At 49.2% G+C, this 22,646-nt stretch overlaps 1 protein-coding gene across 3 annotated transcripts in view; it reads right to left on the reverse strand.

Moving 5' to 3' along the window:
- Window positions 1-1,424: 1,424 nt before the first annotated feature.
- The window catches only part of VPS13B (vacuolar protein sorting 13 homolog B), a 741,629-nt gene continuing 720,407 nt past the window's right edge, over window positions 1,425-22,646 (reverse strand). For all 3 annotated transcript variants that reach the window (XM_078072177.1, XM_078072178.1, XM_078072179.1), the window contains 7 exons: window positions 21,735-22,543; window positions 17,323-17,499; window positions 14,892-15,062; window positions 8,592-8,768; window positions 6,303-6,405; window positions 5,522-5,771; window positions 1,425-1,674 (listed from right to left, as the gene is read on the reverse strand). In XM_078072177.1, coding sequence (XP_077928303.1) covers window positions 1,426-1,674; window positions 5,522-5,771; window positions 6,303-6,405; window positions 8,592-8,768; window positions 14,892-15,062; window positions 17,323-17,499; window positions 21,735-22,543 — 1,936 coding nt within the window. In that variant the 3' untranslated portion in view covers window position 1,425. The remainder of the gene's footprint in view (window positions 1,675-5,521; window positions 5,772-6,302; window positions 6,406-8,591; window positions 8,769-14,891; window positions 15,063-17,322; window positions 17,500-21,734; window positions 22,544-22,646) is intronic.

Here is a 22,646-nt window from a genome sequence, read left to right on the forward strand (position 1 = left end):
AACCCAGGAATTGGCAAAAACCTGCATTTGAAAAACACTTGGTGACAATACACATTTATGTGTGGTCAGTAATTCAAGGATTCCTTTTATTTTCAACAATTTATAATTCTTAGAAGTAGTATGCAAAATGCCCATAAAAGATAACAATAATTAATACATATTTACATTCTTAAAAATAGTTACTCGAGGTTGACGAAGCTGTCACTTTCCTAAATGAGTGTGACACAACAAACTAATGGAAGAATCAGTTTTTCATATTTAGCCTGAATTGTTCATTAATGGTCTTGCTTTCTAGAAACAATTACGCAGTGACTTCTCATCCCTGATGACATGTGAGACTTGATTAAAAATTAGTGGCCATTTGAAATTGAATTTTCTTAGCATCTCACAGTTGTATATAATAGATTGTAGACCCAAGTTTGGATGTAATCAGTAAAAATGTGTTTTAATCAGAGTGAGATTTTTACTGAATATTAAAGATGATATCTGGTGACCCAAGATCTTGATAAAAACCTATCCTTAAATGCAAAAATAGTATCAGACATTGGGAATATTTTGTGTTTGAGCAATTCAGAATAAACTGTTTGGATTGGTTCACTGTTAAGGTTAACATTGGGGTTCCTGACTCCCCTGCAGTAATCCAGGGCAGTATGAATATCCTTCTGCTAAACCCTTTCCACAAGAGAGTGTCATAGGGAATTCCTAGTAGTAGGTTTTCTTTACAGAACTAGAGAAACTCACCTGAGCCCTTTGGGTCTGTTTTCATTGGTAGACACATAAGCTTGCTTGCTAAAAGATAAATTGGCGAAACATTTTTTCTACAGTGTACCTGGACCATCATGAGAATGTCCTGTAAATTTCAGTAACCTGCAGGCTTTAAAGTAGAAATATACGTAGCAGGTTTCACTTAAAGAAGAGCATCACATTTAAGTAATAAATTTACATTGACAAATTCCTAAGCATTTAAAGATTCCAAACGTTTGCAGACAAGGGTATTAGGCAAAGACAATGTCTCAACCTAGAAACAGATGCAGTTGGGAATGAAGTTTTAACCAGTCGTCTCTCCATTCTAAGGCCTGACCACATTTTTTGTCAGAGTAGAGTTAACAGATCTTAATTATAGTAAACAAACATTTTAGCAAATACCATTAGAGAGCAAAAGGTAGAACTTATGTATGATGAGATGACAACATAGAGATTCTTTTAATCACTGTCTCCAAATCGGAAAGGAACAAGTTTTTTATCATTGCATTTTAAGGTATTTTCTTAGTTTTAGGGAGAAGAATCTGAATTAGAGGCTGGAAAATTACCTATAATTAAAGTATTGGCTTTGTGTCCATATTAGATGTTATTAGAGCTAGTTAGGTTTCTTTTTCAAGAAGAATAAATTGCACAAGCAGGGATCAACAACACCTCAGAGGGGACTCAAGGGAACCCTTTCCTCAGGGCTTTATTTTTCACCATGGTAAATTTACTAATGAACACTTGAGCAAAATGTGGATCAACCATATAATGGTATGTTTTCACAGTGGAGGGGAGAGGTTCCACAGCCACCACCGGGCATGGGGTCTGCATGAAAGAGCAGCTGGGGGCCAGGTGACAAGATGTCTTTGTGATGTAGTCCACAAGTCTGTTGTACTGTTGCTCTGACAGTCTCTCCCGGACTCCATCCACCTGGGATCCAAAAATAAAGAGGAGTCTTTAGTTGCCAAACCCTCGTGATGGCACTTCCATGACAAATTATTCCTTCTGTTTTTGCCTTGATACATCTACACATTATGCCTTTAGGTACTCTAATAAAGCCATTTTGTCCCAAACGGTGCTTTTTATTTTTCCTCTGAGCTGTGGCAGTAACAGTGCACTTTTAGGAGTACAACAGAAGCTCTGCAGGAGACTGTTAGGACAACCTCCTTTGAATAAGCATTTGGTGTGTAAAATTCCCATGTCTGAAGTTGACAATTTGGTAACATTTTACTCATTAACTATTAAACATCTCTCACTGCTCTTTACTAACGAGCTCAGCAACAAAGAAGAAAAGTGTCTTTTCTCTGCTTAAATCAACATTAAACTGTCACCCTGAAATAAAATTCTGTTTGCCTGTCTCCTTGAACCTCTTCAGTTAGTTTGACAGAAAAAAATGTGGAGAAGAGCATCTCTTTTCAAACCAGTGGCTTTGGACAGAGCATTAAAAAAAATAAATACCTTTTGAACTGTAACATTTTCTGTTTTTATAAACACTAGGATTTAAAGCCAGAGAAAATAAAAAAACTGGGCAGAGGAAGGGGAAATTTTTATGGAAAAAAAGGGAGGATGCAAAGTACATTTATGGTTCATAAAAGTCTGGCTCATCTTCAGTGGAACTCAAATAGGGGAACTGAGATATACTACCTAAGTTCTTAAGTGCGATTTTCTGAGAAAGCACCCATCAAAGGCAGTTGGAGCTATAAATTCTTCCCACCCTGAAATTCTGTAGCTATCTAGTGTGTAGATCATGTGGACTGGGAAGTTTCCAGTGTAAGCCACTGATCTGTGGGAATTAGGTAGCCACTGACCTTTCTGTGGTCTGTACCTACCAAATGTTGGCAAGACCACTCTGGAAGAATTAAAAACATTTTAACAAGGGCTTTTGAGTTCTCAAAGTAGTTTAGTAATGTAAAGAATTTCTAGGTTTCTGTGTAGGGCATGGAAACAGTGCAGCCAAGGGTGTCTTAAAAGCTGCACAAAGCCAGTGGGATGGTAAGGAGTAAAGGGGATGCCAGAGAAGTAAGTAGGGCATCCAGTAGAGTTTGGACCTCGAATTTTTCAGCTTGGGACAGAAAAGAAAAGCCCCCAAAGTTTCGCTGACAGATGAAAGCTGTGTACCACCAGGCACAAGCCAGAGCTCTGATATCATTTGACGGGGTCAGGATTCAGCTGGAAAGCTTTTGAATACACAGAAAGTCTTAATTGCTCCTCCTGAACAGCAGCACAGGAAAACCCGTGCTGTGAAAGGAACCTGGCCAAGGAATAAATTGACCTTCTGACTCATTTTGAGCCTCTCTCATAAGGGATTTCAGTAATGTGCCAGGCATATTAAGCAATTATTACCCTAAAAATGGCTGCATTTAACCAAGAAAAGCAAATGCTGATTTAAAAAATCTGAATCCTGCCACATTTCAATATACTGAATGATGTCATCTACAAATTAATTCCTTCCAAAATTCAAAGGAGCTGTGTTTCCTAGCATCTAAAGCAAAAAAACAGAAAAGCCATTTTATATAAAGATCTTAAAATACTTTTCCTAGTTTTCCCTGGAAGACAGCAGGTAGGGTTCTTAACCCAGCTTTACATCTGTGCATCAGGTTGGCATGTGACGGGTAGGGACTGACACGAGTATGGCAACTGAGGAAGATTATGTCAAGCAGCCCTGCTGAGTGACACCCCCCCCCCCCCATTTTGCAAACACTGGATTACAGCACTCCTAAGGAAGGGTGTACTGTCTCAGAAAAGAAAGCATTTTTTTCTATAGCTTGGGTCTCTTTTGGGGTGAGTGGGGGAGGGGCTAGGGTTTGGACATAGGAGGGGTGGGGGGGGCAGTTATTTCCTGATTCCTAGGAGGAGCTCAGGGGAGAGGTAAATTGGGATAGATTCAGAGAAAGCGGAATTTGGGGGCTGAAGGCATACTGGATACCCACTTTTCTGTCCCGTGCCAGGTGCTGCCCTGCAGTATTCCTCCTCTCAGTCATCTTTTCCTGCCTCTTCCATAGCCACCCCTTAATCCTAGACCCTCGTTATCCCTGAGTTCCGATGGAGAACCAGTGTTGAGCATGGTGTCCAGCGTGTCAGTGCTGCTTCTGCGTCTAACTCCGTGATTCCATGGTCTCAACCTTGGCAACTTCTAGGAGTGGTGACTCCAGCTATCATCTCATTAACCCCTAGAGAAGCATGTCTGTTCCTTTCCAGCTGTGATAATTCCCCACAGTACCCTCCTCAAAGAAAAAAGCCAAAGAGAGAAGGATCACAGTTGAAGACAGTAAAGACAGTTTTAACAGCAAAAGCTGAATCTCCAGTCTCGGCTTAAGATACTAAATATTTCCCGAGCAGCTAAGGAATAATGATGGTCCTAGATATTCCTTAGGGCCTTGGAAGTTTCTCGTTAAGGACCAAGGACTTGAAGATAATGATACTATCCCCTGCCAAATCCTGTAGCCAGATCACTGCTGCTTTATTGTCAATTGGATCAGAAGATTTTGGCAGATCTAAAGTCAGCCTGGACATCTGACCTCTGTTTATTCCCAGAAAGTCATCAACTCGAGGCAGCAATGTACGCCTAGTGCCAAGCCCCAGCTTAAAGCCTGACTGATTAGGATCCAAGAAGCTAGAGAAATCTCAGAGTTGTTGTGGTTGGCTGCCTTCCATCTTCTCAGATAATTTTACCCAAACAGTGGTGCGAGGGAAACACAGGCTCCCATACCAAGGAGAAGATAATGAATTGGGCAGGACCTGCTAGAGGCAGGTTTGCTGTCCTTTGCTGGGTCCACTCAGGCCCCGGGTTAGGACCAGCAGGCTCCAGCTTGCCACTGACTTACACTCGTCTTGCCGGGTGGAAAAAGATGTCTGCTTCTTAGGTCAACTCTTCGAGCCCCTATGGATCAGGCAGGCGGCAGGGAGGCAGGAGCAGACAGCCATTTTCCACTGGGTGCACCTGCTCACCCCGTGCTGGACTGTAGGAAGCTGGTGCCACTCTTGTCAGGGCTCACCTCTAACCCTGGACAGAGCATCCATTCCTCAGCAACTTATGTGTGGCCAAGAGCCAGCATCCAGCACAGAAGCTATCAGGGAGCTGCCCCAAGATGCAAAGGAGCATCCCCGGGAGGTACCCCACAGTACTTAAGGGATGGGAATCTGTCCTGTGGGAAAGAGAACCCAGAGCCAAACAGAAGACAGAGCAGTAGAAGGAAAGACATTTCTGCACGAAATTTTGACCCATGAAGTCTTGGGGTGGCAATGGGGGAGGGGGTGAGTGAGACCTCCTGGTTTGCGAGCTTACGAAGGTCTGGCCTGCTGGCTGCACGTCGTCTCATGATCCCCTCACTGCTGGGGCGGCCCTCTCCTGTATCCCCAGCCCGCTGCAGCAGACTCGTGCCTGCTTGGTGGGGCAGAAGCACGGAATTGCCGCCCCGGCCCTGGCCCTCTTGTACCTGTTGGTGTTGGAACTCCGTTGTCCTGTCTACTCCAGCGCCCCTGCCCCATGACAACCAAGCCTTGTTCAGCTCATACAGCAGCTCAACCCCAGCCTTGAGCCCATCTGGCCTACTGCTGGGCTCCCCTATGAAAGGCTCCCACACTCACCCGGGTTGGGGCTTCCCAACGACCTGCATTGGCTCCCATGCCCCTTCACGCTGCTTCCTCGGACAGCCCTCCTAGTCCCCAGCAGCCACGCCAGAGGCTGCAGGCTCATACGCCTGCTTACCAGCGCTCAGCCCGCGGCTCAAATTCCCCGGCAGTTGGCCACACAGTCACCCTGTTTTCGGAAATGTACCTCCACATCACAGGCCACTCTTGGCTGCTTGAGCTGCACGGTGAGCAGGTTGCTTTGCTTGCTGTCCTGGGCACAGTCGATCTCCGTGACGGGGAAGGCCTGCTGCTGTGTGTCCTCGCTGACGCTCACCACAAAGAGCACTTCTGAGGTCAGCAGCAAGCACCCTTCGTGCTCCTGGCCTGAGCCCCTCACCAGAACTACATCCAGGGCCATGTGCACTTCTGGTCTGCCCAGAGACTGAAGCATTTTCCTGTTCCAAAGGAGAAAAGTGAGGCGAGAAGCCAGTTTGGAAAAGATGGTCATACACCAGTACTCACTGTACTAAGGGCTGGGCCATTCTCACACCGGTTCCCCAGAGGCAAAGGGCTCTCACCAAGCTGATTATTAATTTTAGCTTGAAATATAGTTGTCACTTTAATTCTCAAACTGATTCTGGTTAACAGAACCCAGCGCCTGCTGGGGACAAAGATTTCCCTTGGCTCCTTTTCTTCCCAATAGAAACGCCCACCCCCCAACCCACCCACGAGAAGGCTGGTTCTCTAGGGAATCCCGGATCCCCTCACACGGCCTGGGCTCCTCAGTGTGCAAGAGGCCGGGAGTTCTGCGGCCAGCCCCACATGTGGGGACGGCAGCCTCTGCCGGGCTCGAGGATGCCCCTGTGCCGCCTGAGCTGCCGAATGCCGTCTTGGGCTCCCCTGGAAGCAGGGCCTGTTAGCTTGAGAGCAAAGCAGGCCCCTTAACATCCATGTGCAGTTGAACGGGTGTCTATAGATAATTTTACCAGACATATTTGACGTGGCTATTGGGAGCCTGGTCAGCATGTAGATCACTTGGCTGATAGCGCTGTTTGGGAAGCTGAGAAAGTCCAGCTCCGTGTAAAATACCTGTGGTAAGAGAAGTAAGGGAGTTTTACTAGTTGTTTTCTGGAAACCAGTTCCATGCTGCAGTGATGTCATCTGTTACAGCCATCCATAAAGCGCTACAGTAGGATCCAAAATGATGTCAAATCCTTGGAAGCAAGTGTACAGATAATCATCAAACACTGCAATGCTCTTAACTCTGGTGATCTTACGTTAGCTGCAAACTGCAAAATGAATGAACTGCAGTCCAAGCATCGACTGGACTGGCAATTAATGGAAGCATAATGCTCCTGGGAGTAATCAGTCCTGAACAAGAGCTCCCACACTGTTACAATTTATGTGATAAAAAAAAGTCATGATTGCTAGTTGACTTCCTTGCTTCATGTTACAATACTTGTGTATCTGTGCTGTGGCTGGGCACATAAAAAACACAACACACAGAGAGATGCACACAAAGGCACATGGTTTGCCTAGATACAGTATTTAGTGCCTTAAGCCAGCTGTTAAACATGAACCCACATACATTTATGAGCACTCTTGGGGTTTATTACACGCTCTCCCCGGTGCTTCACCGAACGCGGGCACCCAGCAGCGGTCATGCAGGCCTCTAAGGAGACTCTCCAGAACCAAAGATGGTACCGCATGTGTGCTTTCTGAGGGCTCGTAAATGTTTATGAACGAGGCACAGTCATTAGACTAAGAGTTAGTGGTTTGTAAAACCTTCAGTGCAGTAATAAAAGTTTTACAAGAATGATGGAAAGCAACACGGCCATGTGAAGCTCTGTTCTGAGATGCTCCTCCCGGAGGGAGAGATCCTCAGCCCTGGGAAAGGCGCGGTGAGGACAATGGCATTCTCAACACCAAAGGCCTCGATGCATGAAGTAAGTCTGGGTGGACTTCACCCCACTGAGTCTACGGCAACAGGAATACTGTTTTTATGGGTGCGTACGCCTTTGATAAGGGGGAGTTGGCCTGGGCCCGCTGACGGGTGGCAGTGGTTCTGTTTGTCCGCTTCCCTGTGAGTGAAAACGTCATTCACAGAAGGAGAGCGGGAGAGAAATGGGGAGGGAGGCGGCGAGGGGGGAAAGCGAAGAGGAACACATGTTTGCATCTGTGTGGTCTCTTAAAGGAACCCTCCGGATGGCTGCCTGAGTGTGGGCATTCGTCCCCCACTCTCTCCCTTTCAGACACAGTTTTTATGCCCTGATCTGGCCGCCTCTTGTCAGATCTCCCGAGGGGCGGGATGCCTGCGGTGAGACGGACCCCTCAGGCTTTACGGCCAGATGCAGACTGCTCGCCTGTCTGACAAAGGCGGGAGGCCGCCTGTAGCCTGTGATGGTAGCTAGGCAGCCCGCTTCCTGACCAAAGCGAGGACGCCGATTTTAGGTAAAAAGGTAACAATCCGAGTCACCGGTCTATGAAGTCACTTAAGCGTGCTCTGCCAAGAAGGCGGAAAAGCAGCATGGGAGGAGGTGCTTGCTTTCATACGCCCCCGGCACCCCCGAGGGCACACGCGAGTGCGGGAGAGGTCCCAGCACGCCACCGTCCAGTTCCGGGGGTGCCACCGGCCCAGCTGTCTGCTTGGGGAAGGGGTCTCAGTTGTAGATCATGGGCCTTTGCTGCTGGTGGCCCGGAACTCGGCTCAGGGGCGACAGCACCGAGTCTGCAAACTCAAGGCTCTGTGGGCATCGGCGTACACGCTCCTCTTTCTCATTCTCCAAATACACACACGTCACAGACATCTTCCTGCCTCGTAACCTATTTCTCCTTTCCAACTGGTCACCAGACAAAGTAGTAATCCTGTTCTCTCAGTATTTTCTACATATTGCTCTCAATTGTCTCTAACTGGTTACTTCTCATTAAAGTCTATTTTACACTTGATCTTAGCCAAAAGGCCGAGAAGTGATCTTTAATTAAAGTCTATTTTATTAGACGAACTGTAAAAAGATTCTGTGAGATAAAGCTAGTGAAATTGCTAATTGATTTCTTGGGTCTATAATTATTATAATTACTAGTAGTATGATTCTACTCTTTCCATAAATAAGCATAAGGAGATGAGAAAGAAAGCTATTTATCTTTTTATAGATTTATCCATTTTATTTTTCACTGCTTTGCCACATGAAGGCCTAGATTATCTCGGAGTCCTTGGTATAATAACGCACGTTAGTCGGTAATGTCTGAGTCGGCCTGACAGGTGCCCCGAGACTTACCGTAGCCAGTCTGTGACACGAGCTCAGCGGCTCCTCCGATGGGCTTTGTGAACACCCCCATGATTCCTTTCCCCACGCCTGAGATGACACCCTTGGCCTTGTGTCCTGCTGAAGCATGAGCCTCAGATGTTCTCTGGAAGTTCTGCATGGGCTGATCGACTATGCCGGCAATTGCACCTGAAAAACAGCAAAAGCCCCTCGTGAGGCCTGAGGCTTAAAATCCTGAGAAGGTGAAAACTTTCAATCCAGAACAGTTTTATTTAGATTGAAAATGAAAACCTACCCTCATTATAAAGTTCTTTACTCTACATTTATTTACCTATTATGTAAGTTCACTGGGCACTAAGACATTTATGATCTTCATCAAAACACAATGTTCAGACTGGGTTTGGTCCATCACAGTGAGGATCTGTGAAGTTCAGTTCAGAATTTAATAAACATGTCAGACTATTCCAAAGTGACACTCACATGCCTTTGTCCAGAAACCATGCAACACGGTTTAGGGAAGAGAGCTAACAATTGCTCAGGAGGGGGCAAGCTTGCTCAGCCTAATCAATTTTCACCAAATTAGGAGCATGAAGAAACTGGAAGAGGCCATGCCATCCCCTTTCCCTGTTCTCCCTTTTAATAATGATAGGAACAATTCTTTAATAATCTTAATATATTAATGTATAAGAGTATTGTTGATAATGCAATTATTTTTATAACAGCTAATCTGTTTTGAGTGCTTACTATGTGCTGGGGACTATATCCAGAGTGTTACTTGTATGATACCATTAATCCTCATAATCCTAGGAGTCAGACCTGGTTTTTATCCTTAGCTCCTAGATAAGGCCGCTGAGCACAGAGAGGTTAAGGAGTTTTGCCCCAAGGTCACACAGCTGTCTTGTGCTTGAGCCAGGATTTGAGTCTAGAGAGGCAGAGTCCCAGCCCAGCTCTTCACCACCAAGCTATTCACTGATCCTGTTTCTAAGACAGGCTCTTCCTTTTGCCAGTCTTAGAAACACTTGCTTCCTTCGCATTTCAATTGAGGTTTGGCCACTTACTCTTCACTTGAGAACAGCTACAAAACTCTGCTCTCACTACTCCGCTCTAATGGTTTTCCCGGAGGGCAGCCGGGTCAGGTACCAAGCTGGCGGGGGAGTCCCTCAGCCTCCTGTGGGTCCCTCCTCCTTACTCCCCTTACTCCGAGGGGCCCGTGAGGATATCTAGTAAAGGCCTCGCCAGTGCCGATTTTTTTTTTTTTTTCAGCGATGGAGTGGAAGATTCTCTAGCTCAGTAAGAGGTAAAAATTTCATTACAGTTCTTGACAGAATTTTCTGTTTTCAAGTCAAACCTGCTAGGATTAATGGAAAATGCACAGTCCCCCTGGTAGAAATTTTAGTACATGTCAAATCCCATTATGCCAAATGCCACTAATTCAAAGTCCCTTGGGTAAATGGAGATTTCCAGGTCTCCGTTAATGACCTGCTAATTTCAAGTAATATTCCCCTGAACAAAATCCAGTAAAACCAAGGCCGGTTCCTTCAGGTCAATTGTAAAGGGAATGTTCTTCATAGATTCCGTTCCTCAGAATTTGGACAGAGCCATTTAAATTTATGTATTGGCAGATTAAGAATGACCCGAGGCGACAGGTCTGTTTCTCAGCCTAGACCCACGCTTCCCAAAGGTTCTAAAGGACTGACTGGGGAGGCAGAGGAAGCTGGCCCCAGCCGCCCTGGCTGTGGAGGGCTGAGGGATCACTGCTTCAGGGCCCTCAACACACCCCATCCTGGCACTCGGGCTGGGGGCTCGCCTCCTCTTTGAGTCGGAGGACTCTGATGCTCTGCTGTGTGTCCACGAGGTCAGGAGGCAGAGCAGCTGGGAAGTGGAATGGGGTGGTGGCCGCGCAGCGCAGGCAAGAACCAGGGAGTCTTCTCTTCGAATCATCTCACGGCAGAGAGTTCAAAGTGAACAACTTCGGATCAGAGAACACAGCTTTTGTGACGTCATTATCTGATTTCTTTTAAAGGTCTCCATGCTTAAGTTCGTAGGAAAACCGAGGTAAATAATTACAAATTCACCAATAGATTAAATTATTTAAGAAAGGCCTTTTCTCAAGTGCAGATTTCCATTAAGACTATTAAAATTGAGTCGGGGGGCAGGTGGTGACTTCACTGAGACTCTCCCACGTCCCTTTAATGTGCCAGGGCTACCCCGTACAAGGAACATGGAGCCTTGATAACCATCAGTACCCACACCGGGCTCTAACTTCTAACTGCTACCCAAGCGCAAACAGGTATCACAGTGAAACTCCCCTTTGATCTTCTACTTTCTCCAGCCACCGGCCACACTGAAGGCTCAGTTACTGCGGCTTTGCTAGATAAACTATTTGGGCAGCCCAGAGAGTGGAAAATCTGAGCCTCACGACAAGGTGTTAGATTCTGAGAGGTAGAGAAGGAGCTATCAGATCGCATGCCCTCGCCCAGCACCAGACCCCGCAGGGGGAAAGCCTGTCACACACACCAACACCTCACTGGTCACCAGGTGTGAGCTGGTGACCAGAGAGGCCGTGAGAGACCAGCAGCCGTGCCTGGAGAGAGGCAGCTTCTCGTAGGGCTTCAGAAGGCTCTCTTGTTAAGTCTAATCCAGCTAAATCCCACAACCGGTAAATTATTTACTGTCATCTACTCGAGCTCTGCTCTGAGGCTCTTCTAAGTGGTGGGAACTGATTCCCAAACTGTCTCTTGGCATCCGGCCCACGGGGTGGGCGGCCACATGGAGACGGCTGTGATGTGATGAAGGGAGAGAGGAAGGGAGCGCGGCTGGATGGAGGGGAGTTTCCGTGGACTCAGCGCGCGCTGGGCGAGGCAGAAATTGGGGGGTGCTTCCCTCGCTCCCCTCTAGTTGGAGGAGGAGGGCTTTCTTTGTTGGGCAAGGGAACCGGAAGGGCCCTCCCTTACCTCTTCCGTGACTAGCTCCCCAGCCTCGGGCAGAAAACACTGGCTTACCGACCTATGAAGGTTCCTCTGTGGCTACTTTGGTGCTGCCCTCACCACACGCTGTAATTTTATTTTGGACACTTTTTTTTTTTTCTTAAATCACGACAGCGGAGGCACAGGCCTAAGCCGGGACACTAGAGCTCACCACTTCAGAGACAAGCGAGACCTACCCACAGAGTATATTAAGTATCCCAGCTTGAGGCTAGCCTTTTCCGACCACAACAGATTAATTCACTGAGAAGGAAGCATTTCTGTTATTCCTAACCCCCCCACTAGCTGCAGCCAGTCTGCGGTGCATGGCTCGCTCGCTCCCTCCCTCACTCCAGGGAAAACGTCCTGCTGCACCTGGTAGAGGCCTAATTTGTTGGGATTCCACATGGCATTACCAAGAGTGGCCGTGGAGACGGAGGGGATGGCTGCTGGGGAGCCTAGCACTGCTTCCCCCTTCAGGCAGCGGCCCAGAAAGAAGGGGATCAGGGAGGCGAGCTCGGACATCCTGCCTGTGGTATTCGCGACAGAGAAGTCGCGTCTGGGAGGGAACATGGAGTACGACAGTGGCACGGAGCTCCCATCCTCGCTCAGCACAGACTCCAGGGTGCGGGAGGAAAGGGGGTGTCTGGGGAACGGATCTGGTAAATGTGGCAAAACCTTATTACCAAGTCTGCAGGCTAAACAGAATGTTCCCCAGAGCCACTGTTTGCTCAAAACTGTGGGGGAGGCTCATCCAAGAGCCTTGGCGGCATCTCTCGGCCAGGCGACACTTCCTTGCTGACTTGGGGCGATGTGGCTGGGCATGGCAGCTAAAGACTCCCTTTGATTTTTCGAGTACCTCCTAACACTCCACGGTGTCCCCATGAGGGCAAAACCGAGGCAAGAAGGCCCACCAGGCCCATAAACATTTGGGGGAAATGTGTTTTTCCTACCCTGGAACTTTGAATTGTTCAGTCTCCCCACAGCCTGATTGTTTCCAGGCTGGGAGCCCTCCAGGGTGCGTGACAGGAGGAAAGGCCCAGGCTCTTGTCCTGGTGGAGGTCTGACCTGGGCAAGTCACTTCACCTCATATCCATGCCTGGGTTCATAGATCAAATAAGATGACACATGTGAAAACGCTCTGTCAACGCTCAAGTGTTCTTTAAATACCTTTTTACTAACTGGGTTGTTAGTGTTTCTCATAGAGGAAGAAACTGAGGAAGTAATACTTTGATTTCACTGTGCATGGGTTTCAAACAATAGGATAATAGCACTAACGTCAATCAGACACTTAATTGCATTTAGCGGTTTTAAACACTGTTTCTGGGGATAAATTAAATGGTGATAAATGTATGCTTTCCCCAGTGAGGGGACTTGATTGGTCCTGCTCCTCCTCTCGTCTTCCTGCCACACATCAAGTAGTTCCGGGACGGGACGTTTTGAGATGAGCCAGGGATAAAGTGGGACACAGAGCGTTCCGAGAGGGAAGGAAGCTGGCTGGAGCCAGCTCTGAGACGCCCACTGCGACCTAACCCGTCTGAGGAGCACAGCAGTGGGCACGCAGCTCAGGGCGCACTGCTGGAGGCCGTGCTCCTGGGGGCCCGGGCTCAGGCCACAGGTTGCGGGTGAGGTCACTGCACACCCAGGAGGGATTTATGTCACCAACAGAACTCCTGAGTTTTTGGAAATGACCAGAATGGCAGAAAGACTGCGAGCCCACTGAGGTTTTGCAGACAGACTAAATGATTCCCTTGCATGGATGAGGATGTATGAGACGTGACTACAGCAGAGATCAAAGTTTTAGGACTTTCTAGCCTGGTCAACAATAGGCGCCATATTAGAAAGTGTGACACCACAAAGGGAGGATCATGGCTCCTCCCGTAACGGATTTCTACCCTCAGGCACAGGTTTGTACAGTGACGACCGGGTGCTGGGTGAGGGCGTCTCTGGGTGGGAAGAGAACAGACTGGTTGGAATGGACATGGCCCCAGGCCAGCCAGCTCAGGTCTCCTCTGCTGAGCTCCTGTCAACTCCAAAAGGAGCTTGCACGGAGGGACGGAAGCTCTCCTGCCCGGAGTAGAGGGCACGGCATGAGCGGTGCTGTTTACCAAACACGGACCCTATGCCTGGCCCATGACGGACCTCTACTATTACCTCTAGTAATGTTACTACCAGCCCCAATTTACAAAGGAGAAACCCAGGTTTAGAGAAGGTAAGAACATACCTGAGGGCACAAAAAAAGGACCTGGACACCCTAGCCTGGGTCTGCTGGCTCCTCTGGAATGTGGTCCACTCCCACGCCATCCCCTGGCCTTCTGGAGCCCTCCTTTACCCCGGAGTTCCATCCCAGGTCATAAGCTCCCAGTTTCCATGCATATTTCTAGTAACTTAACCTGAGCTTATAACATCTTACTACTTCCTCCCAGAGCCTCAGCTGGCTGTGCTGCGAGTTGAGGGCTGTGGCTAGAACTGCACACTGGAGAGAGGACAAATCCTTTCAAGCTCATCTTTTCTGACCTCTGCTCTCCCTGCTTCGGGGCACTTTGATCTCCGGGAGATGCGCGCTCCTTCCGATGCACGGCAGGCCGGCTGCCAAGCAATACAGTTTTAAATTCCTTTGCAAACAAATAAACAAAAGATACCCTTGAAAATCCTGCTCTGCAAAATCTCAGCTCTGAAGCTTCCTTTTTATAGAGTTTTCCAAAGCAACTTATTTTTCGAACATTTGTAGTATTTGGAAATATCCATAGCAATCTTCCCTTCTGACTATACCATCTGGCTGCTTGACAAACGGTAATTACTCTGAGTCAGGCTGAGCCGGCGCTCTTGGAAAAATAGAAGGCGAAAGTGGGCTCCTCACTGAAGTTTACATGACATTTGCACGTTGCCCAAGCGCTTCTCAAACAAAGGCGAGCGTCTGCAGTATCTGGCCGGGCAGGAGACGGGGCCTCAGAAGGCCGGCCCGTTGCTCCCTTTCAGCAGTGAACGGCCTGGGCTGCCGTCCTTGTGTCGACGCCCGCAGGCGCAGGGCGCCTCACGACGCTCTCTCGGGGAGCCACCCTGAGGGCAGATGGGGTTTATACCGGAAGCAAGGGAGGGCGGGGCGTGGGCATTTGTGCACGTGGGCCCCCCACCGGGCAGGGCCTGGGCTGGCCCCTCACAGCTGCGCAAGGGCTCTGGGCGGGAGGCCCCGGGCCAGCGCCTCACGGATGCAGGGTGGGAAGCAGAGTGAGCGCCTCACCGCCCGCCACCGCCCCCCCCCCCCCGGGGCCTCAGCCTTGTCTGCAGAAAGGATGTAAACTTCACAACCCCCCAACCCATCCAGCGCGGGTCCCCCGCAGCCCCTTACCGAGCAGGCTGATGCCCAGCCGGGACAGGCCCTGCCGGAGCCCCTCGCCCAGGCTCTCGGGGAGCTGCCGCCGCCACTCCTCCTGCCGGTTGTAGTGCTCCTCGTCTAGCGAGAGGCGGTCCATGTTCCGCGCCAGGCTTGTGGCCAGGTTGGTGATGGAGGTGAGGGTACCTGAGGGCACAAGAGCACATGGGTTGGCCTTCTGGTCACCTATCCCGTGGAGCCCCCGCGAGTGGTCCCCGGGGAGCGGGGGCAGTGGAAGCGCATCTGTGCCTTCTGGACATGCCCAGGTGGTGAGTGATGGGGGCTTCCTCTGGGCGCTTGAAGCAACAGCCTTCAGGAAATGAGGTGAAGGCGCGCCTGGCTGGCGCACTCGGTGGAGCATGCGGCTCTTGATCTCGGGGTTGTGAGTTTGAGCCCCAGGTTGGGTGTAGAGGTTACTAAAACTTAAATCTTTAAAAAACGAGGCAAAGATTAACACTTGCTTGTAAGGGTGATAGCACACCTCAAAAGGGGTAGGACGAGAATCGCTGTTGCCAGAAAAATGCCCAGAGTTTGATGAAACTACCATCCACTCTCGTGGGATTGTCAAGGCTTGGCTAACAGAGTTTTGAACTCCTCCTTGAGGCCCAGTGTTGAAGGTTAAATTTTGTTCTGATTTTAAAGGTTAAGGTTACTGTACAGAAACATTTCTACTTAGGAATAAAATGTATTCCCTCCTTAGAGCCAAGGGCAACACTAAACTTTATCATTTGACATTCTGAGGAACTAATGATCGGGCCACAGTCAAGACGTGCAGTTTTTTTTTTTTTTTGAGATTTTATTTATTTATTTGACACAGAGAGACACAGTGAGAGAGGGAACACAAGCAGGGGGAGTGGGAGAGGGAGAAGCAGGCTTCCTGCGGAGCAGGGAGCCCCATGTGGGACTTGATCCCAGAACCCCGGGATCACGACCCAAGCCGAAGGCAGACGCCTAACAACTGAGACACCCAGGCGCCCCAAGACGTGCAGTTTTGATTCTCAGGATGTGAGCTGAAAAAAGTGAGGGAATAAATCATGTGAAAGCCATGATTTTGTCTGGTTTTCCTAAGAAAGGCTATCTCAGCATCTTGCTCAAAACAGTCCCCAACCCCTCTAGCAAGTCTGCAGAGATCTCAGTGAAGCAAGACTGAAAGACATCAATGGACAGATCCTGAAACTGACCAATGAACTCCTCCAGTAGTGGACACCTAGTTCCAAGAAAACACAGAAGACGGCATTTTTGCAGCTGCATCTTTACCAGCAATCTAAAAAGAAAAAGTCCATGCGTACCCACAGACACCAAAAAACGAAACAGATTTTTGCTAAGAGAAGGAGAGAACAAGTGTAAAAAAACATTCAGTGAGTCACTATGCTAAAATTACCATGGGGTTCAATTTAGCAGGTGTTGGGTGTCTTATTTGAAAATAAAAACAACAGAACCACAAAGATTCAAGTGTCAGGAGTGAGAAATCCACCAGTGACTCATCCATGAGTTCCTTCGGCTCTCAGCTCGCAGGCCTCCCGGACGGCTGGGGCCTGGGGGAGTGGGCCTGTCCTTGTCTACACAACTCGGCTTATGCTCTTGCATTCTCCTGCCAGCCCCCCTCTACAGAGGATGGGTGCTCATATTTCAAGGTCCTCTTCTTTTGAGCCTTCCAGAGACTTCTATAACCTGCCCACTCATCACAGAGTTGCAGCGCTGTTGACATTAAAAAGCCTTTTATGGGGGAGAAGCCCTTTGCCCTATTTTCCCTGCCTCCTGCTGAGAAGAAAAGGGGACTCAGATGGCCCTTATTAGTTCCCGAGTCACTGCCAACCTGACCAAAATATCGTCAAGCACACACAGATAAAACGAAAACATGCCCCTTCATGTGGGCAGCAGTGTGGCTTCCGTGCCTGACGGACCGTCTGGGCCACAAGATGGCACTGTTGCTGTGGCCTGCTAGCCGGGAGCTGGCTGTTCTACCTCCAAGGTCGCTTCCATGTCAAAATGTATCCATATCCTTCCAGAAGTTATGACAACTGTATCTACATTAAAAAAAAAAAAATGATGAGGCAACACAGTGTAGGGTTTCTGATGTTTAGCAGAAGTCCTGAACACCTTTAATATTTCTGTATTTATCACATGGAATAACAGTTGAGCCAATCCTTGTTTTCCCAATGGGAGGTTTAAAATTCTGAAGTTTCTGAAACATTTTCACACACTGCAGGCAAATAGTGATCTGTTTAAAACATAAGACATTCTGTGGGAGCTCTGTTACAAATCCAGCATTTCACTGCAACCTACCAGGCCCAACAAGGGTAGAGGAACACTTCACGCACCGAAAACTTCCAACGCGTTCTTTAAAAATAAAAAATAAGGGAAGGAATGAAAAGGAGGCATTATGAAAAGGAACCCAAACAGCTACCTTTGGAAATGTGCTTTACAAAGGATGTCGTCCCTCTAGAAACTCCACTCACAAAGGCTCCAGGGCCTCTGGTCAGCCCCTCGTACGGAAGCCTGAAGAAGTCGGCGATTCCGTTCCCGATGCTTCGCACCAAACTCGCGGGGCTGCCGAGGATTTCCAGAGATCCAACCACCCAGCCTGTGAGGGACCAAAGGGAAGGGGTTACTGAAACCTTAAATACAGCACTTTCAACATTTGGGAAAAGTGACCCATTTTCCCTGCAATTCATTTTTCACACTGGAATTGAGAATGTAATAAGCTCCTCTGGAGCAAAATATGGGAAATAACTCATTCACTGTGAATTCATAAATGGCAAACTTTCATACTTTATAAATCAAAGTGATCCTTTTGGCAGCCTCGCAAACAGCTTTACTCTGACTTTCTTGCCCGAGCCTCCCGTATTCCTGCTAAAAGGGACCTGTGTGCAAGGCGACGCACACTCCCTGCCCCCCCACCCCAAGGAAAGGCGGTCTCTTAGGGTGCAGGTGTGTTTGCAGGCTGGGAAGTTATCTTTAAAACCACCTCAGGGCAGCGGAGGCACGGGGGCGGGGCGGGGGCGGGGGGAAGGCCAGATGCTAAATGGGGTGTCGCAAAGGAGATGCAAAGTTCTGACAAGGATGGAGGAGTTATTTTTAATCTTTCCCAATCCTACCAAGCTGAGTTCTTCCCTTTGGAGCAGAGCTGGAGCCAGACAAACGTCTCCCCTTCAACCCCAGCTTCAGTTGTGTAAACATCGGTGACACGGACATACTGATTAGGTTAGCGAGAGGGGAGTGTTCCCTTCCAGTGTCCCGGGAGGGGAGCTTTGGATCTGGTTTCCCATTCGAGCGGGGGTGGGGGGGCTGGGGGGTGGACGACGACGACTTGCCAGGGGCTGGCCTGCTCAGTGGCCTGATTGTGGTGTCTGCTGCCTCGTGGGAATGTGGCTATGGTGTGAACTCCAGCAGTGGCTTCCCTTCACCTTCCTCCCCTGGGAGGGGGCTCGGCGTGCTCGTCTGGGTTGGGGGGGCGCTGGACGTGCAGGCAAGGCCCAGGGCTAAGCGCAGGGTTCTAGACCGGCAACTTCCTCCGGGAACCACGGACCCTCCCCCAGCCTGGGGCTGAGAGCGCTCTCATGGGGCGGCTGTGGGGCCAGGACTCATGGGGGAGCCAATCCTGCCTGAGCGGCAGATTCTTGGAGGACAAGCCTGGGGCAGACTCTCAGTCAAGTCACTGATCCCAGAGGCTCAGGAAGATGTGGCTGCAAGAAGCAAGGCAGAGCCCTGCCCATTTCTAGGCCCAGTCCCATAGAGGGGGGACAGTCTTAAATTTGGAGCCCACTCCTCTTGTGTGGAACAGCACGAGGGTAACACTAGGGAGTCATTGCCAGAGACAAGGACTATAAAGGGCCAGCTTCTGGGTACAAGACATTCAGCTTATTTAATGCACCCAGCAACTGTGCAAGTACTATTACCTCCCTAATTTACATAAATTCAGAGGGGCTAATGACTGAGCCTCCCCCTGGGGTCAGGGATAGCAGGCAGAGGGGACTGAGGCGAATTTGACATGGTGTTAACCCGTTTCCACTTCTACTTCTTCCAGGCAGGACGAGGGGGCAAGTGTGGCTCAACTGTTCACAATCTCCCGCTGCTTAGACGTGGGGGCTGGGTCTCCCACCCCGCCCACCCACCCTCTGTGAGCCCAGGCTGCAGCGAGGAGGCAGGGTAGCATGGAAGGCTGTGGAATATGGTTCCTTGGAGGGCTCTCTCTGTAGGTAAAGAAACAGCAGATTCCCTTTGGCCTGGAATAGTTATAAGGTTCTGCCTGCAGGCAGCAAATTGGTCTAGAAACATCTTAATTCTCCTTCTCTCCACAGATTTTACACACAGATAAGCAAAGGAGAGGAAGCTATTGCCTAGCAAAGCCCATCTACACAGACTAGTGTAGCGGGGCCCAGCATGAAGGGACACTGCCCAGCCTCACCGTCTGCCCCCCCCCCCCAGCCACTGGAAGGCGGGGTGCTGTCTCCTGGACCAGGAGCACTGCCTGACGGGAGGGCTACGTGTGCACCCGAGCTACTTCTCAGAGGCATCTGAGCTAGCCAGAAAAGGGCAGTAAGTATCCGAGGGCACGCCTTCTTTATTTTCCTTCAAAAGCAAATACATCTTTTGCTTATTTGTTTGGAAATTTTGTTGAAAAAGAGTGTCTGTCTGACTTTCCATCAAATTGAGACTTGGGTGTAGAGGGGCCCCAGGAAATTAGAAAGCCCACATGCTTTCCTTCGAATAAGGCTACTCATTTCTAATTACTGTTTATTTTTAAAATCTTTTCAAGGTGAATCCACAAACTTCCCTAGAAATGAGGTCAGGGTATTTCGACCATCCCGGGCAGGAACCTTCTAGTCAAGTTCAATGGGTGAATCCTGCCCCACGTGCAATACAGATGCAACTTGCTCATCCCCAGGCCAACCCTCCCCCTTCCTCTACAAGAATGCTAGTACGTTCTCTTGAATGCTCTTCTACTGGGGCGTCCGTCACCTCCTACCATCTTCCCATTTTGTCTGTAGGCTTTTAGTGACAGAATTCCCAACAGGCTCTAAAAACTTGGCCCTCTATATTAGAATTTCTTGTCCCAGCGTATAATGAGGTTGGGACAACAGCTTAGAGGATTTTTAGGTGGATTACAAAAAATCCAAACAGAATGTTCTTGTGAAAGCTCATTAAGAACAAAAAACAAAACAGAGAGAGCGTTTTTAGCACACAGGCTGCAGGGACATGGCTCCTTGGGGCCACAGTTGGGAGTTTCTCTGCCAGCTCATTACCTACATGGGTGCCCCCCACACCTCAGCATTTATGTGGTGGCCTGGCGGGAGGCTTAGTCCTTCCCAGGCCCCAGATCGGAGCCCAGGAACTTATGTGCCTGCTTCTCATGTTAAAAGCAAAAACTTCCTGAAAGGTTAAGTTTCTGGAATTGTTTATAAATATACCCATCTATTAAAATTGAAATGTTAACTGCTTATTTTTAAACGATTTCTTAGCAAGAGAGAAATATTTTCTTCATCGTTGTGCAAGCTATCAAAACAATAGTCCCAGCAGGGCCCTCCCCTGATCTTGTCATTTTCAGTTAAGACTTCTGGGTAACCTCATTAACTCTATGAATTTCATTATGGAGAGAATGTAATCTCACCAGTTTGGCAACAACAGGGGTCATTTAATGCTACAATGTTAGCTTGTATGGGAATGCTTTCACCAAGTACAACGGTATAAATGTTCTTTCCTGTGTTACCCTCGGAAAGGAAGACTGTCACGTTCTCTGCTAGAAAGAACCCACAAGACCAACTCTGGCTGGTGTTTGTTGCTTGAATTCATGGGCACATAAGGGGCTGGATAATCACACTGAAACCGTGTTGGAGTGAATTTAGGCGAGGAACGTGTGTTTCGATGCCCGTTACCATAGACTATTCTGAGACCACTCCGTTCCCTGCACTCCACTCCACCATTAGCACAGTACTCACCATCTGACCTGCTGTACACATATTCAAACCACTCCCTGCAGACTTTTCTATCTCAGGTCTTTGGAGAAGCTGAGACTCCAACCACTTTCTTTCTGCTGTCTAGACAGGCCAGGCCACACTGGATAGGTAGAAGGCTCTTCATGCATCTTATGAGCACACAAATCCTCTGAATTTCTCACCTACAGCTATTCATGGATTGTAATGAAGGAAGCTAAGAAGCTACCACTGGATTTCTTTTAGGCCCCGGGGGCTGAGGCCCGGGGCTAGTTTTCCTGACTGCACTTCATGCTAACACCCTTGTACCTGCAGAGAGCTGCGAGAAAGCGTCTGCTACGTGGAATTAACATTCTAAGGTACATAACAGCAAATATCAAAGCTCCTATTTGCTTGAGTGTTTATTAAGAGCCAGGCGCTTTGATCTGATCCTCTCGGAGATCTTAAAACCCATTTTATTTATTTATTTATTATTTATTATTTATTTATTTATTTGAGAGAGAGAGAATGAGAGAGAGCAAGCACATGAGAGGGGGGAGGGTCAGAGAGAGAAGCAGACTCCCTGCCGAGCAGGGAGCCCGATGCGGGACTCGATCCAGGGACTCCAGGATCATGACCTGAGCCGAAGGCAGTCGCTTAACCAACTGAGCCACCCAGGCGCCCTTAAAACCCATTTTATCCATGAGGAAACGGAGACTCGGGGAGGTTCAATGACTTACCCGCAGGGGCAGAGTGCGGATGTCAATCCAGCGCGAACTGCAAAGCCCGCGCTCCTCCCCTGCCGCCATATTGCTCCCCTAGGTCTTGAGGCTGGGAAGCAGCCCCTGAAGCAGTTCCTTCTGGCCCAGGCTCTAGCCCAGCCCGGCCTCTCAGCGTGTGGACTCACCTGCTCGGAAGAGCGCGCCCGCGGCATAGTGCATGGCCAGGGCATGGACCAGCTGCCTGGCCGTGGTGAAGATGGGGCCGCGTTCAAACACCGAGAAGGACAGCGGCGTGTGGTCGGACGCTATGTACAGCTTGAGCGAGGCGTGGATGCTGACGAGGAGACTCACTGGCTGGATCACCAGTTTCCGCAACTTCACGGGATGCACCAGGGCCCTGGCGTGCTGGCCGACCTGCGCGGGCAACCCCTGCGGGCCCCCCGCGGCTCCGGCGGGCTGCGCGGCCAGGCAGCCGTCGGGAAGGTAGGTCTCGAACAGCGTCTTGATGTAGTAAACGAACGTATCTTCCACGTATAACCGGGCGGGTTTCAATTCAAAGCGGAACTCGTTGATATCCTCGAAGAAGCCGCTCTCGCCCTCCGTTAGGGTGAGGCGGACTTTGATAAAACAGGTCTCCTTGTATTCCTCCAGATCTCTGCCGGATACAAGGAGGCTCTGCATTTTGGAACACGGCACGGGTTCTGTTTTTTCTCCCTGGCAGACCAGGACGGCAAAGTGGAAATTGGACTTGTTGTATAGCTGGTTGTCCACCTGCAGGTCCCCACAGTAGACCTCCACGCAGTGAAGCTGGAGGGGGGCCGCAGCAGCCTCTTCCCCGGGCAGGCCAGCGGCCACGGGGGCCACGTGCAGAAAGACACTGTCCAGGGTGAGTCTCAGGAGCTCAGACGATACTTTGTGGTGGGTGAGGTCATCAAACACCACCAGGCTCAACTGAGTGATGAACACTTTCAGTGTCACAATCTTCTCCAGAGTTCTGGAAGAGAAAGGGAGAAGAACATCAGTCTCCCTCTGCTCTTCGTTTTCTTTCTTTCCTTCTCTCCTTTGTTCCCTCCCTCCCACCTTTTTCCTTCCTTACT

Source organism: Halichoerus grypus, chromosome 5, assembly GCF_964656455.1.
Source record: "Halichoerus grypus chromosome 5, mHalGry1.hap1.1, whole genome shotgun sequence".
Taxonomy (NCBI): Eukaryota; Metazoa; Chordata; class Mammalia; order Carnivora; family Phocidae; genus Halichoerus; species Halichoerus grypus.